The sequence below is a fragment of the Onychostruthus taczanowskii genome, unplaced genomic scaffold, assembly GCF_017590055.1.
Source record: "Onychostruthus taczanowskii isolate IOZ18803 unplaced genomic scaffold, ASM1759005v1 scaffold22, whole genome shotgun sequence".
Lineage (NCBI taxonomy): Eukaryota > Metazoa > Chordata > Aves > Passeriformes > Passeridae > Onychostruthus > Onychostruthus taczanowskii.
In genome coordinates, this window is record NW_024499462.1 from 4352980 (window position 1) to 4369859 (window position 16880).

At 40.0% G+C, this 16880-nt stretch overlaps 1 protein-coding gene across 5 annotated transcripts in view; it reads left to right on the top strand.

The window, feature by feature from the left end:
• Positions 1-16880, top strand: part of FAM13C (family with sequence similarity 13 member C) — a 106364-nt gene that overhangs the window by 86382 nt on the left and 3102 nt on the right. For 2 of the 5 annotated variants that reach the window (XM_041404833.1, XM_041404834.1), the window contains 8 exons: positions 2557-2767; positions 3714-3852; positions 5192-5273; positions 7083-7294; positions 11866-11949; positions 14266-14361; positions 15610-15806; positions 16744-16845. In XM_041404833.1, the coding sequence (XP_041260767.1) occupies positions 2557-2767; positions 3714-3852; positions 5192-5273; positions 7083-7294; positions 11866-11949; positions 14266-14361; positions 15610-15806; positions 16744-16845 (1123 nt within the window). Of the gene's footprint in view, positions 1-2556; positions 2768-3713; positions 3853-5191; positions 5274-7082; positions 7295-11865; positions 11950-14265; positions 14362-15606; positions 15807-16743; positions 16846-16880 lie in introns of all 5 variants that reach the window. The other 3 variants (XM_041404831.1, XM_041404830.1, XM_041404832.1) reach the window with 2 other exon arrangements.

Below are 16880 nucleotides of genomic sequence, written 5' to 3' on the forward strand. Positions count from 1 at the left end.
TGGTAGTAATTTAATGCACTTCTAGTAGAGTTGGAACTAAACCCTTTCTTGGGCCATAGCAAAGTTGCAGGAGTATTCAAGCCTTGTGGACCTTGCTGTCAGAAGGCCAAGGAAATGAAAGTGCCCTGGCCTTTAGGAAATATTCCCAAATTATAAATCATGCAGTTTGTCTCCCTTTTGTTTGCTAGCAGAATAAAAGAACCTCCTTGAACTTTGTGTGCTTGGTTTTACACTGGAGCTGCACCAGCCACTCCTTGTCCTGTGTCTTCCAGGAGTGCCTAGTCTTGAATGTGTGCATTTCTTCCATTTCTGAGACTGGGCTGGGCCTATGAAATTGTCTGCTTGTAGATGTGAGGAGCAACAAATATCTGTGACTATAAGGTTTATCAGTGGTACAGGCTGTCTCCTGCATGAAGGACATTTTTTAGGTCCACAGGAAGTCAGAGTTCAGATGTTGGAAAGTTATTTCCTTCACTTATCAAACACAGACTAGCTGATCATTTTACTACATCACTAGCTGATCTTTTTATCACATTGTTTTCCTTTCATAGTGAGGCCACTGGTACTTAATACTTAATCCTTGGAATAACAGAACATGAAAAACTGTGCAATTGTTCTTAGTCAACCTATTTCACAGGGATTGCATGTTTCTTGAAGTACAAAGATGGTGAAATTAAAGTAAGGGAAGCCAGGTTCTTCTCACTGACAATACTGTTATTCAGAAAATCCCAAAAAACAACCCAGCAACAACAACAGATCAAAACCCAGCCAAAGGTATTCAGTTTTAAAAATCTCACAGGGTAAGGAAAGAGTACTTTCCAAAAAGAGAGAACACTTTTGTTTGCATAACACCAGTTATTCCAGCCATTGTCACTGCCTGTTGTCAGTGTCCATGATTCCCCAGGACTGCTCAGTGCTCTGCCCCTGCTTCTCCCAGGTGCCCTCCTGGGGTCTCTCTGTGGGAGGATTTGAATCTCATGCAAGGTTTAGCAGATTTGGGTGTTGCCCTGGTATCTTGGAGAGCTGAATTTCACCTACAGAGGATGAAGTACTTAGAGGAAGGATGTAAGGATGCACCACTGTCACAGTGTAGCAATAGGGATTTGCAGTTTTGGTATTTATTGGGAGGAGGACAAATAAAATGTACTACAAAGGTTCATTTCAAATCCTGAAAAAAATACTCAGCATGGGAATATGATGTCCCATGTGCAAAGCAGAAAATTGAAAGTGAAGGTAAAAGAACTTACCTAAACCTGCCAGTTCTTCTGTGAGTAAACTCACCTACAGTTGTTTTTCAGTGCAGTTTTAGACTTCCATTGAATAAAAAGATTCTGTGAAATGTATTAGGATGCATTACATATGGCAAATATAATACTGATTAGAACTGACACGTGCTGCCTGGAAATGCAAAATAATAGATACTAATTAAAAAGCTGTATATCTGAATGGGCTTAGAAAAAAAAAAAGAAAAAAATAATGTAGCTAGTGCAAAATATAATGTACTGTGGAAACTGCTGCAGGTGAACCTGGGTCAGAACACAAATTTTGCTTTAGTAAAGCAAGACAGAAAAAATTTTGGGCAAGAACTTTTATGAGATTGTGGAGTTTCTCCCTAGAAAGTATAATCTGCTTTAAATCCCAATCATCTGATAGCAAAAATCAGGTTAGATCATCCTCATCCATTTCAACTACTCAGGGTGAGGGGGAAGATTGAATATTGAATATTCCCTTCAATGTGTTCAAGTAGAGTACAGGAAGATGAACCCCTGATGTTCCCTAGGTAGGCCCTGTAATGTGCCATTATTTTCCATGCTACCCATAAGCAGAACTAGTGTGATGAGATTCATAAATTCTTACTTTTTCTAGCTTGACCATCGCTATAAAACAAATTTTACCTTTTAAGGCACCTGTGGTGAGGTTTGCATTTATAGTGCAAGACATTGTTAACACAGTACAACAAGCATAACTCCTCCAAGGAGCAGCCACTGCCCATGACCTTGAGTAAATAAATTGAATGTTCTTGGTGGTGGTTGTTATTTTTATATCTTGTGTTCTTTGAGCCAAGGGTATGTTACTGAAACCCAACAAAATCCTGCAGGATGCTGCAAGCAGCCCTGGAGGTTCTTTACCACCAGGACACATATTTTTGACCTTCCTTTCTCTTCACCAATGAAAAATCACAAAATTAAACTTATTGTAGGCAGTCATCATCATCTTCAGGAAAGTGGCTTTTAAAAGCAAACAGATCTATGAAAATACAAGTAATGCTTCTACTCTGGGAAACTCTCCATCTTTATTTCATAGTTTATAAATACACCCATCCACCTCCTCCTGTGGAGCTCAGCAAGGGTTTATGTGAAGCCAGTGTCGGTACTTCTATTTTCTCATCCTCAGTGCTGTGTCCACCCTGCATGCGACACTTTGCTGATCTGTTTGCTGTTCACTTTGAATATTTATGCTTGGTATACTTCTGTAAAGACAAATTTTTATTGACCTGGGTAGCTGTACCCTAAGTGAGTGACCCTCAGTCCACAGTGATTTGTACTTTCTTTCCAGAGCCTGTGCCAGCCCACAGGGACTGGCAGAATGACATGGAGAGCAGCCCACAGGAGCATCACTCCCTAGGGACCAGCCGACTGCTGTATCACATCACAGATGGAGACAATCCTCTCTTGTCACCACGCTGCTCTATCTTTAGCCAAAGCCAGAGATTCAATCTAGACACAGAGTCTGCCCCTTCTCCACCAAGTGCTCAACCTTTCATGATGTAAGAAAATCTATTTTAATTCTTATGTATTTTTAAGACTTTTTCTGCAATTCACAACCTTTTACTCTTCATGGGTTTTTTCAGTTGTTGCTATGTCATAAAAAGCAAATGTTTGTATTGTGGCATGTTTTGAAATGGGTAATTTGCAACACCAGAAATAGGAACTATTGTTTCCTCAGTCATAACAGTGTGCAATATTTTTTTGAAGTCTTTGTAATTATAGTTAACAAGGACAGTTTTTAATGTTAGTAATTAGAATGATGAGTAAACACAAGATAGAGAGGGCTCTCTAGGTATAATACTAAAAAATTCAGCTGTAATTGAGCTGTAGCTTGAGTCACTGATGAGGGGTGACAGTGACATAAAGCATATGAACAGTCCATGTATGCAACTTCCAGAAACCAAGCTGTGAGTTTGGAGAGAAATCCAACTTTCTTAAAAGCTTATATACAGAGCTTTAGATTCAGCTGCATATGGATAATAATCAGCTCTATTGACTTGCAACTGTAAATAATCAGAAACTAAACTGTCTTCCAAATGATAATGTTTATTTCCAGTAATGAAATACTGAACTTTTACAAATCATGTCACCACAGTCTCCTGTTATACTTGAAAGATTTGTGAATAAAGGTGTGGGTGTCAAATGTAAATACTGGATCAGTCTTTTGCTTACTAGATTAATTTTTAAAAATATATTCAGAAATACCATGATTAATTAAAAAAAAAAGAGAGAATGAAAGACAGATGGTGAACTCATTAGAATACTCTAGGGGTACCTTCAAGCAAAAGCAATTATTTTATGCTTACTTTCTAAAAGTAAGCTGTCTATAGCCAGCGAAAGAACAGAATAGCCATGAATTCTAAAATGTTAGGTGTGCTTAAAAACAAGGCATGATCCATTATAGCCAGCTCTTAGATCCTACAACTCTGCTCTTGGCTTTTGCAGGCCAAGAAGTTCTTCCAGGTGTAGCTGTGAAGACTGCAAAGAACCGCAGACAGTAACACAGCTTACCAAGCATCTTCAGAGTCTCAAGAGAAAAATTAGGAAGTATGAAGAAAAGTTTGAGCAAGAAAAAAAATACCTGGTAAGACAATAATTGAAAAGGTAAATACTCCAAGAGGGAGGCAAGAATCCCAGTGTATTTAAACTTACTCAAAACAATGTGAGGTAGGGTATTTCTGGTAAAATGAAATAGGAAAAACTTCAGTGAATAGCTTTTCAGCATCTTTCAATGTATGTAGTAGTTCTGAGACTCTGCATTTTCTTTGGATTACCTTTGTTGCAAAATATCCATCTTTGAGAAGTGTGAATCAGTGAAACACGGCTGACAGGCTTGTGAAACAAAATGGTGCAAAAGGTGAAAAGCTACTTTTTTGCTTTGTAGGAGTCATTTGCCTGGAAACTTGTTCTGCTGTGCAGATCCCTTCATTCAGGCAGGCTCCTATGAACCTGCAAAGCCTGGGGCTCTGTGTAAGCTGATGGCAAAAATCAGAGAAATAAAACTTGTGGGGGTTGTTTGAGGTCAGTGCTGAGTGCTGTGCTGGGAATTGTGCAGAATAAAAATATCAAAATGTACCTGATGCTAAGGAAGTGTACAACACAAAACAGGCAAGTTTGTGACATTTTCTGACTGTATTAAAATTAAGCAAAGGATATATTACCTTTTAATCCCATTAATGGCTGAAACCTTAACCTTGAGCACTGTTTGGCTCTGTGGGCATCATATGCTCCTAGGAGGACAATTTCATACCTAAACAACCCTCACATTATGCCAGAATAGAAATTATTTCAGGAACTTTATTTTGTGAAACTGTTTTGCAATTTTATATATCTGAGTTTTGAAGATTCGGTGTAAATTCACTTTAATTTGCAGGCAATTTCTAAATGCAAAATAACCCCTGATCTACAAAGCCTTTGTTTTTGGTTTCTTTTGAAATCACTCTCGCACAGGATTTTTCATTTGATTAATTAAGCAGGTCAGTTGAAATTCTGAAAATGCTGTTTCCCAAGAGAATCCCTGTCTTAAAGTAAGAGCTTATTCCTGCAAAGGACAGAGAGCTTCATTTACCATCCTGGAAATCACTTAGGAACTTGACTAAAATTAGGTATTCATTCAATCCTTTTGAAGTCACCGAAGTTATTTATCCAATTAGTCAGAGGCTGAAACATTCATTGCTGTGCTTTTTGGGATCAGAGACTAACACTCAGGTCCTTGTGGCAGTGTGTCACAGTGGGGAGAGATAAGCCGTGACAAATGAATGCCATGATCAAGCCAGATGCCCTGCATGGCTCTGATAGAGTGCAGTCAGAACTATGGACATTTTGTAGCACACTGTGGGGTGGGGAAGGTTTTATCTGTTTGATCCTTTAACTGTCAGTTCCTTCTCTTTCTTTACATTCTTTACATTTTCCTTTACATTCAGCCTTCTCATGGTGACAAGACTTCCAATCCTGAAGTTCTGAAGTGGATGAATGCTCTGGCCAAAGGTCGGAAGCAGCTCAAAGGTACAAAATAGAGTGTTGTGTCCCTTTGCTGCTGAGGCTTTGGAAGTGGGAGTGTACCTGGAACCTTTTGAAGTCACTTTTCTAACCTCACTGCTCTGCTTATTTTTCACAGTGTGTGGCAATAAGTCTTCCAATGGCAAGAAAGATATTATGTGATATGACTTGCCTTGATTCCTGAAAGCAGGGATTTAAGTGAGCCAGTTCAACCTCCATAGCAAGGCTAGAAAGGGGAAGAGGAAAAAGGACTTGTATCTCCCTCATCACTGTAAACATTCATGCAAAAGGCAATGCTGTTCTGAGCACTTTCATGAGGGTCTAAAACACAGAAGTTACAAGTTTCCTAGTAATAGCACAAATGTAGGCGAAAATGTTTCTTTAGGACTGAGGATACACATCTCTAAGGATTTCATTTATTTTGATCATAAAAACAGATCTTTTCTTGATAATAAATTTGGCCTTGAGGGTTAGGTTTTGACCTTGACTGTCTGGATACCACTGCATTAACGTCTGTGGGTGTATCGGATGTTTTCCCTTGGGGAGTCTGTAGCCAAGAATGATTGATTTTTTCAAAGGTTATTTATAATTTTTCTAAATCCCTTTTTTTTTTTTTTTTTCCCCTGTTATAAATGGATTCTCACTACTAAATAAATTGTAGTGTTATCTTTCATCTCTCTTCTGGATGTAGTTAATAAAATAGATATGGAGGATGTGATTGTGGTAAATAAAGAATTAGAAATTATCTTTGAGTAAATTTCTTCTGGAAATTCTCCCTTGAGTACCATCCTGTTTGACTACTAGATGATGATGATGATTACTATTATTATTTCCCCTTGAACTCTGTGTTGCAAATTCAGGAAGAGCAAATGCAAAGAAATGGCCAATCTGCATGGTTAATTTTCTGAAAATTGTATCTCTGACTCAACCACTCAACCTCCTGTCCAGAGGATCTAGGTTGCGTAGATCAGCCTCACCTTCACACCCCAAATGCCTGAATCCTGTGACAACCCTTGATTTTTATTATCCTGAATAATGGCACTGCTTTTAGATGAAGCCAGGTTCATGCCAAGTACAATTGAAATGGAAAGCACTCAAATGTTTGTAGATCCTTCTTCAAATTTGCAAGGGTTGTCTATCCTTTCTAGCTCTATGGGTTTACCAAAAATTACTGGTTTTCCCCACAAAGCTGGCCTATATCCTCAGACTGTCACAGCTAAAAAACGATGTTACTGTTTCTGCATGGATTTCAATACATTTAACACAGTTGGAGACATCAATCTCCTGCCTTGCCCAAGGTTCTTCACCAGACAGGCATATGATTGGAACAAAATCAGGTTTTATGGGAGCTAATTCAGATTTTAATTCAATTTCCTTGTTGCTCTGTGCAGGTCCCTGGAGCTCCAGGGGCTTTGGCTTGGTGTCAAGATAATAGAGTCACATGCTTTATCACATCCAGGCAGGCTACTGAATGGAAAGCTTCTGTCTTCTGCTGGGTGCTCAGGTGCTATTCTGCCAAGGGAAGTCATTTAAGAAAGTGGCTGCTTCTCCTTGTGAGGATCACTTGAGCAGCTGGGTTGGCATGGCAGGGTGGCCTCTCTGGAAGGGAGAGGGACCATTTAAATTGCTCCAGGAAGCAAAAGAAGATGTTACACATTAAAGTGAAGAAGAATTACTTTCCCAGGTGCCTGTGGTATGATCATAATTCTTAGCAAGGAGTAGGAAATTATGGGTTTTTTTTCCCTAGTAGTGTCAGAGGAAACTCCTTTGCAAATACTTCTAATCTGTTTACTTGCCATGCAATTTACCTTTCAGAGCTGAAACTCAGAATGTCAGAAGAGCAGAACTGTACCTCCACAGGGCCCCAAAGAAATGAGCACTGTGAAGGCAGTGGCACCTCTAAAGAGCCTGGCACACAGGAGGCCACAAGCATGGAGCCAGCTCCCTCAGTGGAGGAAACCATGGATAGTGTGTTGAGACGACTAAAGGAGAAAAGACAGCACTTCAATCTTCCTGAGACTATTAAGGTATTTAAGAAGCATGTCTGTTCCCTCAGAACTCTCTCAGCTGAGGCAGATATTGGTGTGTGGTTGGCTCAGGGTGTGCCAGGGGGTGCACATCCTCTGTCTGCTGGCACTGCAGTGCATTTTCTCTCTAGTGATGTGGGAGCTCTAATGCAGTTTCCAGAAGTGACTCTTCTGAGAAGAATTGCTCAGGTGCAGAAGGCTTTTTCAAGCAGTGCTAAGCATTTTCTGCTCAGAGATGCACATGTGAAACTGTTTGCCAGGCACTGCAGGAACCTGCTGACTTGAGGCTGTGTGCCCAAAACTGCAAACCTGGTGTACTGAAGATGGTGGCAGCACAAGCACCTTGAGTCCACAGAAACTGTGTGACTAAAAACATTCCTGAAGGTATTTTGATGATAAAGATCCCCTCTCAGCTGAGAAATGCTGAAAGCTTCTGCAGAGTCAGTAACATGCACTGAGGTGACAGGGACAGCACAACCATCCAGACTGGTTTGCTCTCCACCTTGTACATTTGTGCTGATCCTGTCTCTTCTCTTCCATGTTCTCAGTTACTCTTCTGAATGTAGGAGCAATAATCCATGGAGCATGATTGCTTGGCTGGGAAATCAATTTTTGTTTTAAAACTAGTAAATGTATTAAATTTTTGTTGTGCCTTCACATTCCTGGCACAGTATAGGATTCTCTAAAACAATATGTACCGCCCAAACCGCCACTCTTCTGGGGGCTGTTTTTGCTGTCAGAGGATGCTGCTGTTCTGATGCTGTTACAGCCAAGCAGGACAATAAATTCTGCCCTCAAAGGTACCTAAAATCTAAGTGTTGACAGTGACACTTAGACTTTGGGTGATGAAAAAAAAAAAAGCTGAAGGGGTGAGAGGGTGAAGAACAACATGCTAAACTATGTGAGAACTAAGAAATTATTCTGGGTGGATTTCAGTAGCAGAGAGTACCCAGCAGAGATAATTTTTAATTTTTGTTTTGTTTCTATTCTTGGTTCTCAAACAACTAGTTGCTATATAAAAACCAGGACTGTGCATAACAATGCCATGCTTCTCAGATCTTGGGTGCTGAATACATGACTGATTTTTTAATTGTTTCTTTTTATGTGCTACTTTTTTAGAAAGAAAAATGAAATGGAAAAAGTGTTTCATAACCAGAAAACAAAACCAAAAAAAAAGGCAGCAAAACAATGCTATTCTGTACATAGCTCTAAAATCCTAACAGTGCAGACTGTAGGATAATATTTACAGCCATTAATTTTTTATTGATGGGGTGAGATCAGATGACCCCAAAACAGATGTCTGTGATGAAACCCACTCCAAAAATCTTATAAAAGTAAGCTGGGTGTGGCTATCTGTCCCACTTATTTTTCAATTTTTTGGACTTCCCCCAGTTTTCCAAAAGAACCTTCTAAATTTAGGAAATGGCAGTGAGGGCTTGAAATATTTTCACAAACAAGGAAATAATGTAAATTAAATGTTTGCACATGACAATATTTTCAATTTTTAAAAAAATCTTATTAATTTTCTGTTTTCCTGTGGAGAGAATTTGTGTTTTAAAAACTATCTAGCAAAGGTGCTTGGTAATAGTTTTCAAAACTGCTGGGGAACAGAGGCTTGAGCAGGAATAACATGAAATCAAATTGATCTGTTCCAAAATGATACGTTTTAGTAGCTCCCTAAGCATAACATTAAAAAAGATCGGATTTTGATTATGAGTCATCCTGGACTTTTGGGGGAGAATGAGGTTTGTGGCACCGATGATGCAAAATGAATCGAGGATGTCTGTGGTAACTGCAAAGATCAAAGGCTTCATTTCAGCTACAAACAACTTTGGTGTTACTGTAGATATATTTTATGTGCAACGTTTTGTTTTCTATACAACATTTAGATCCTGCACTAGAATCTGAGCTAGATTAATAGTAAACTAAGTAGCAGCTAAATGTTTCTTTTTTGGGGAATTTAGTTATTTTGGCCAAAGTCAGCATTTCCATGGAAACCTGCCAAGTTCTCCACTGAAGCTCACTGTGGAAAACTTCTAGGGCCCTGCTGAAATACAAATGAGAGCATGTGTGTCCTTAGAAAGGTGCAGAATAAAATCCCAGTATGTCTAAAAAGCACAGACCACAAGACCTGAATAGGAAACAGCAAAATATGGTTTCCAGAACCAAACACTCCTCCTGCAAAAAAGCCTGGGAGTAAAGTTATTGAATGAAAAGGCATAGAGAAAATTTGGGTTGGCATGTGCATGGCTCAGTAGCCCACAAAGGGGTGGCCACCTGTCATTGCTTGTATTACATAAATAACCACCTCCCAGTATATTATTGGGAGATGGTAACTTATGCAATAGCTCACCTTGGGTTTAGGTACAAGGCTTTAGGAAAAAAGGTAAAGATTAATAGCATGAATGTAGGAGTTCAAGAGATAAAAGGCAAATAACATATTTTAATTACACTACTGAAAAAGCTGCACCAAATCCCCCAAAAAACAAATCCAAGACCCAACTCCCAAGCTGGAATTCAATGTGAGTGTTGGGTGGCTGGGGCTGTGACTCTGCCTTGGTGCCCTAGGGGAGCAGAAGCTCTGTGCTGCTCAGCTCTGGCTCACAGCCTTTCCCAGAGGAGTAGGGCTGGAGCTGGCCTGATGGGAGCTGGCACTGCTCTATGGAGGTGTCATGTCGCTTGTTGCCTTTCTTTATACTTTTTGTTTCTAAGCTTCTGTTAAATGCTGCTTTGTAATGAACCACCACACATCCCCAGTGGCAGACCAAGGCCCTGGGAACCTGACTCTGTGCCTGCATGGAAACAAAGCACTGCCTTTGACAGGCTCTGGGCAGGCCCAGCCCTCAATGGACTGTCTGTCCTTCTGTCCCCAGTTTGTATTTTCTGTCTGGAAAAACTGCAGCGAGCTTGTAGGCACAAGCATGCAGGGAGCAGAACAGACTAGTAAGGAATATAACTGTATACAACATTTTGTGTGCCTCTGTTCCAAGTTATGAAAACCAAACTACTACCTTATCTTTAGGTGGAGTCCCCTTTTCTTTCTTTATATGTCAGAAATAACTTTTGCCTTCTGTATGAATGTTTGCAGCCTGTCCCTCAAGGTTTTCCTCAGACTGGCTCCCTTTATGTATCTGTCTTCTCATCATTGACCCACTTCAGTTCATATTCTCCTTGGCTATGAAGCAGTGTTTCTATTTAATTAGCATTGAATCTCCTGCTGCTGTATGTAGCCTACAGTCCTAAGATGTCTCAGACAATTCTGTAGTTTGTGGCTGCAGCTGCCTTCTCTCATTTTGGAATTATCAGCTCTTTCAAACTTAGTTGAATACCAACCTGTCTTGAGATTGCTAATAAAATGAGCTAATGAAATAGGCTGAAATGCTAAGCCCTCCTGAGATCGTTTCTCTTGTGTAAAATCAATATTAATGATCACCCCATTTCTTCCTAACCACTCAGCTGCTCCAGGCTTAATAGTTTTGGAAAGAATTAACCTTGCATTAATTGCAGAACTAGCTATAAATAAACAAATTAGCTGATTTATAGTATTCCTGCATTCTAGTTAGCAGCTCATCTCTTAACATGAATGACAGATGATTTCAGAGCGATTAACTCATGCAGACCTTTTAGGAAAATATGATTAGCACTCCTGATTAATGGCTCTGTGCTATTTTTGCATTTGAGCATCAAAGAAAAAAGGTTTTGCTCCTGTTGAAGTTAATAGCAAGGTGCTCTGATATTAGAAGGGTGTCACTTCTTCAAGGTTGATTTATTTTGAAAGGTAGGGTCTAATTAGTAGTAATTTTTTAGTTATCACTACAAGCCCCCTTGTCATCAGCTTTCTTCAGAGAGACCCCTTGTGTGTGCCCCAAGCCCATGGTTCTTGGCACGACTTCATCTCCCCCACACCTGGGAACACCTGGCCCTGACTCAAGTGGCTCTGTTGTGACCTGGCAGAGACTGTGGGAAATGACATTCACTTCATGTGCTCCTTGGTGTTCTGGCCCAGGTGAAAATATCCAACTGTCAGGAGCAGGTCTAGCTGGGGAAGGGGAGGAGACAAATACCTGTCATACTGTGCTCCCCACAGCACACACATGGACAAATACTGATTATTCACCAACACTGAAAAATCAGAGTTCTTTTGGTACCAGTGATTCATACTGCAATCTTTGAACAGAAATAAGCTGTTTACTATTACAGGTTGAGTTTGCATTGCTAGATCTTTATGTTCTACATCACTTACCAGCCAAGGCAAATCTATTTCTCTTTCTTGATGAATAATTAAAAAGTTGAGGAATGCTCTCTATGCATTTTTTCAGCTTTCTGAGTATTTTGTCTAGAATGGTGGTTTTTCTCATTTTTTATAACTAAACATACTTAATATATATGTAGTGTAATTTTGGACTCTGTTCTTGCTAAGTTAATGCCAAGTCCCCATTGACCTCAGTGCAGACAGAAATAGAATTCATTATTAGTGTTTATCTGGGAAGAAGAGATTATTAAACAGATATGTACCTGTACCCTTGTCATGAAATCCTGACTCACAATCTTATAAATAATTTTTTAAATAGGATATGACAAAAAAGCAAATGGCTTTGGAAAAAATCAATCTTCAGAAATGTCTACTATATTTTGAGAGTATTCATGGACAACCTGTAAGTATGCCATGGAAAGATAGGTAAATTAAAAATTATCTAACTTCTCTCACCAGTATTTTTGGTATATTAAATATATTTAAATGAATTTTACACAATTAACATAATTTTAGTTATTTCAAACTAATTTTCAGATATAAATGTTATTTCCTGATACTGATGAATTTGGTTTATATATTAGAAATTAAAGTAAAATAAAAAGTGGCTCTGTATCTCTCCATGATTGGGAAATGCAAGATTTGAGGATTAAATTGGAAGATTATATATTTACAGAAGGCTTGACTCTGCTATCATGTATGACAGAATGCTTATCAGCTGAGGAAGGTTTTATATAGGGCACCATCTGAGATATGAACTACAAAATTACCTGACCTGTCAAATGTGTTTGCCTTTACTACACAGCAGGACTTAAACTATTTCTTAAAATATTTTCAAGGGGCTTCATTGCTGAATGTAGGTGCAAACAAAAAAATTGCCACAATTGGTGAGATGATGATTTGAAAATTTGTCTACACAGCTGAGGAATTTCTTTTTGATATCAATGTCTATATTCTTGTGAATGTCTGTTTCTGGCTAGTAGTTGTTGTGGTAAAGGGAACTTGCACCTCTGTTTGTCTAAAAAAATGCCAGTTGTTAAAATTATTATCTGATTCTGACCTCATTTTTGTTCATCTTCTTTGGACTTGGAATGAGAGCTGAGGGATAGAGTAAGTATGCAAGAAGGGTATGAAGAAATTCTATTTCTTAAGAAGGAAAACAAAAAAAATAAATTATTAGTGCAATGTAGAGGTAAGAGGTTGATTCAGAGATAAGAAAGAGAGTAACAGGGTGCCTTGTAGCACAGGATTCAGAAGGGTGTTCTGAGGGCTGAAGCAGCTCTGTAACAGCAGCCTTGAAACAGTGCAGTGTGCTGGGGCTGATGTTTGCCCTGCTGATGTCTGGTATGGCTCAGCACCATCTTTATCCAGAATTACCTGACAAGGCCAGACAGAGAGACCACTGACCAGGTTTAAAGCAAAAAATTACCTCTTCTGGCTTGTTTGGCATTCCCTGGAGCTCTTCTGTGTTGTAGTTAAATGGAACATGATGCATGGGGAAGAGAAGTGGGATAGGCAAGCCCTGACATTCCACAGTGAAGGGTGGCTCTAGAAGTGATCCCTAAGCACTCCATCAGCCAGATGTGTGCAGTGTCACCAGCCTGTGATTGTCAATGTCCCTCTTGCTCCTGCTGACCGGGCATTTGCCTGTCTCAGCAGCTCTGGACTATTGCTTGTGCCATCAACCACTGTCTCTTCAGACCTGCCATGTGTTCACTCATCTGAGCGGGTCCACCTGGGCCTCTCTGCAGTGCCAGAAATCAGTGAAATTGCACCCAGGGAATGCTCATAGGTGTGGGAGCTGATGAACAGAGGCTGATGGTGGACCAGGGAGCAAATGACCCTGTTTGGACATTTTACCACTGAGAAAAATGTTATTTCGGGGTGTAGGGGTGTGGTGGCATGGTGTGATTGGTTGGCTGTCGGGGGGGCAGGGAGGTGGTTTGTCTTGATTTTGGGTTTTTTCCCCTTGTGGAATTTGCTTGCTGCTTTTTTCTTTTTTTTTTTTTTTTTCCCCTTGATGCAGTAAGTCAATCAAGTGCACAGCTAGTTTCCCCTAAGGTGTATTCTTGTATTTGTGAACATTTGTGGCTGGATCAGGCACTTAGCACCTGATTTAAAATAATATTCTCTTCTAAATTAATGCTCCAAGTGCTCATGAAAGACCAAGAACAAAGTAGATGAACAGAACAGATGGTAAATCCCCATTGTGGAAAGCAGCTCTGGTGAGGGATGCAGGCAGCAATCCTGCACAGAGGCAGCTCCGTGCAGGCTGCAGAGCTGTGTTCTTGGTGCTCTCCATCCCACCGGGCCCATGAGTGCCTTATCCCAGGCAGGCTGCGCTATTGCTGCTGCTGCCATCACAGCTCAGGAGGTGAGCTGGCAGTGCAAGGCACAGCAGCAGCACACCTGAACTCCTCCTGCCTAGCAGCAGCCTCAGAGAGAGAATAATTTACCCTCTGCCTGGGCAGTGTGGCTCAAGAATGTGACAAAGCCATAGTGGGTATTCTCCGTTAGAAAACAGATTGTCATTTTCCTTTTTAGAAATTGCACAGAATAAATGACAGTTCCCATGGAATATCTATTGAAGCAAAATACATATCTGCTCATACTCTTCTAATACCTTTCTCAGCTTTACAGGAGAAAATGAGAATCTTTTAAATGTACTTTCTTTTTTTTAAATTTTTGAGGGCTATGTTTTGTTGTGATTTCTCTTTAGGTAACTAAGCAAGAAAAGAGTCTCATGAAACCTCTTTATGACAGATACAGAATTATCAAGAAACTTCTGGCTGCTCCATCTTTGATCACAACAATTGTAAGTTGGAAAGAATTCATCCAATGCCAAGGAAACATATAAAAAATGCTGTGTTTGATTTGTACCTGTATGTCCATTTAGCAACAATAAAACTACTGACACCAAAAAAACCTGCTGATTGGTTAACACAGGCTGTTGATACTTCAAAATGCTCTGTAAAATTCAACTTCTATGCATGCTAGAGGTTCCAGTGTGCAGCAGCAGTTTCTGAGGCAAGAACTTCAGAGGGCTGGGTAAGACTTCAGAGGCTGGCATTAGTTTTCCATGGTGGCAAACATCTGCCACACAGAAGGAAACCTCTCTCTGTCCATGAAGGACTCTGCTGTCATTATATCTAACTTTTATATCAACAATGCTTTTATCAATCGTGTAGCACATACATGAAATTTGTAGTACTTTAATAACGGTGCAGTGGAACAGTACTGGTCTCATAGTGAGTGAAGGCAGTGGAATCTGGCTACTTGGAAGTTAATTAGCATGTCTACCAAAAATACAAATCTAGTAGCAGTTGGGACTAGGTCAATTTTAAAAATTATTGTCTTGTTAGATCACAGCGTAACTTTAGTTTCTTTGAAAAATCACAGTGCAAAGCTTGGCACACTTGCACCTGGATGTTTCATTGAAAAATTTCACTGCAATTCACCCTAAGTGTTACTTGTTAGGAGCTTTGCCCTGTGGAGTTTTTATGTTTAAGCCCTGGTTTCAATAGCTCAACTATTTTTTCTGAGGATGGAGGAATGTGAGCAAGACACCAATATCAGTCTACTTCAGTAGTTAACACTAGTGGCTATAAAACATGGAATCCCTCCCAAAAGGATATAATCAAAATATCCTTTTTCCAACTCTTTCTACAGTCAAAACATCTGGATATAATACACATACAGGAGATGTGTACATAAGAGGAGTAGAAGTCCCAGCAAGACTGCATTGCTTATATAAATACAGAATGGTAGTTAAATCTTTGCTACATATAAAGGCTTTTGAGCAGACACAAATAAATTGCTGGCTGGAGATACTTGGAGCAGGGCCAGCTTCTGTCCTTTTTACTCCTGGTAGAAATGCAACCCAGTGACCCCAGGAGTGCTTTTGTGAGCAGCCTCAGGTAGACCTGGTAAACCTTCCAATATGTCTATTCTGTTTTGAATACATCCAGGAAGTCAGATCCTAATTCTTTATGTTGTCAGCCTATTACTGGAAGCATTGTAATTTAAACAATTAATTTGATAATGTTTTGCATTTCCCAAGCAGGAGGAAGAAGACTCAGATGAAGACCGTTCTCAAAGCAGCCATGAGTTATCATCTGGCCCAATGTCTTGCTTCCCTGTTGAAGAGCACCTGTGTTATTCACAGGAGGAGAGTGAGCCTGCACATATTTCACCTCTGGATGAAAAGAAAGTTTACAGACAAACAGCCTTGTCAATGTCCAATTTACATGAGGCAACAATGTAAGTTCTCTCTGTTTTCTCCCCAAATGTTTAAAAACATTTCTTGTAGACTTTGTAAGTGAAATATGAGCCTTTAAGAGAAATATGAGCCATACTTGTTGCACAGGTATATTCTGTACCAAAGGAGTGATTCAGTGCTTTCTTATGGGATAGGGGAGGCAGAGGAGATTCATTGTTTGGGCAGCACACTGATGGTTTGAGCTGTTTATTCAAACAACGTTTTGTCTCCAGGAAGAGAAAGGTAACTGGTGCCTTCCAGGAACAGATATGTTCTCATACCTTAGGGGATGGTGTCTTTTGTGTTTTGATGGAAGGTCTTAGATGCATAAATGAAGCTAACTAGACTCTAACACTATAGAGATCAAATAAAAATTACTTAAATTTCTATGTAACTCAACTACGTGCACAATAGTTTGCTTAGAAATGCTGGGAAGATATTTCTATGCATTTTGTCATTATGAAAAAAAAATTACCAGGAGCAAAGGTCATAACAGAATTCTCCCTCTGCTTAAACCCTTATCCTCTGAACACTAGCTAAAACATGGCCTCCAAAAATTATGCTTCTGGGTACCACTGGCATTTCCACTGCATCACAGTAATGATTGGGAGCAGCTGCACATAGGAGCAGGGCTTGCTTGTTGACTGTAATTCAGCTACAGCATTTCCTCCTGTGAGACACTGAACCCTGTCAACTCCATTAATTCCACAGGGAATTGGGGCCAGTAGCAAGGCTGAGTCCTGAATGCTTCTTCTCTTCCATTGACCATTAGCTGGAACACCAGTAAAAGGGAAGGAGTACAGTGTTGTATGGAGTGTGATGGAATGTCTTGGGGCTCTGGTCAGTGCCTGCCAAGAGCCCAGAGCAGAAGCTCAAATCCAGGGCTTTACAACCCTCCCAAGCACGAGGGGGTTTCATGTTCCTGTCTCTGTTCCGCAGGCCAGTTCTGCTCGAACATCTCAGAGAAACAAGAGCTGATAAGAAGAGACTTCGCAAGGCTCTTCGAGAGTTTGAGGAGCAGTTCTACAAACAGACAGGAAGGTAACTCAGCAGGGCCCTCTCCTTGTCCCCTTTGG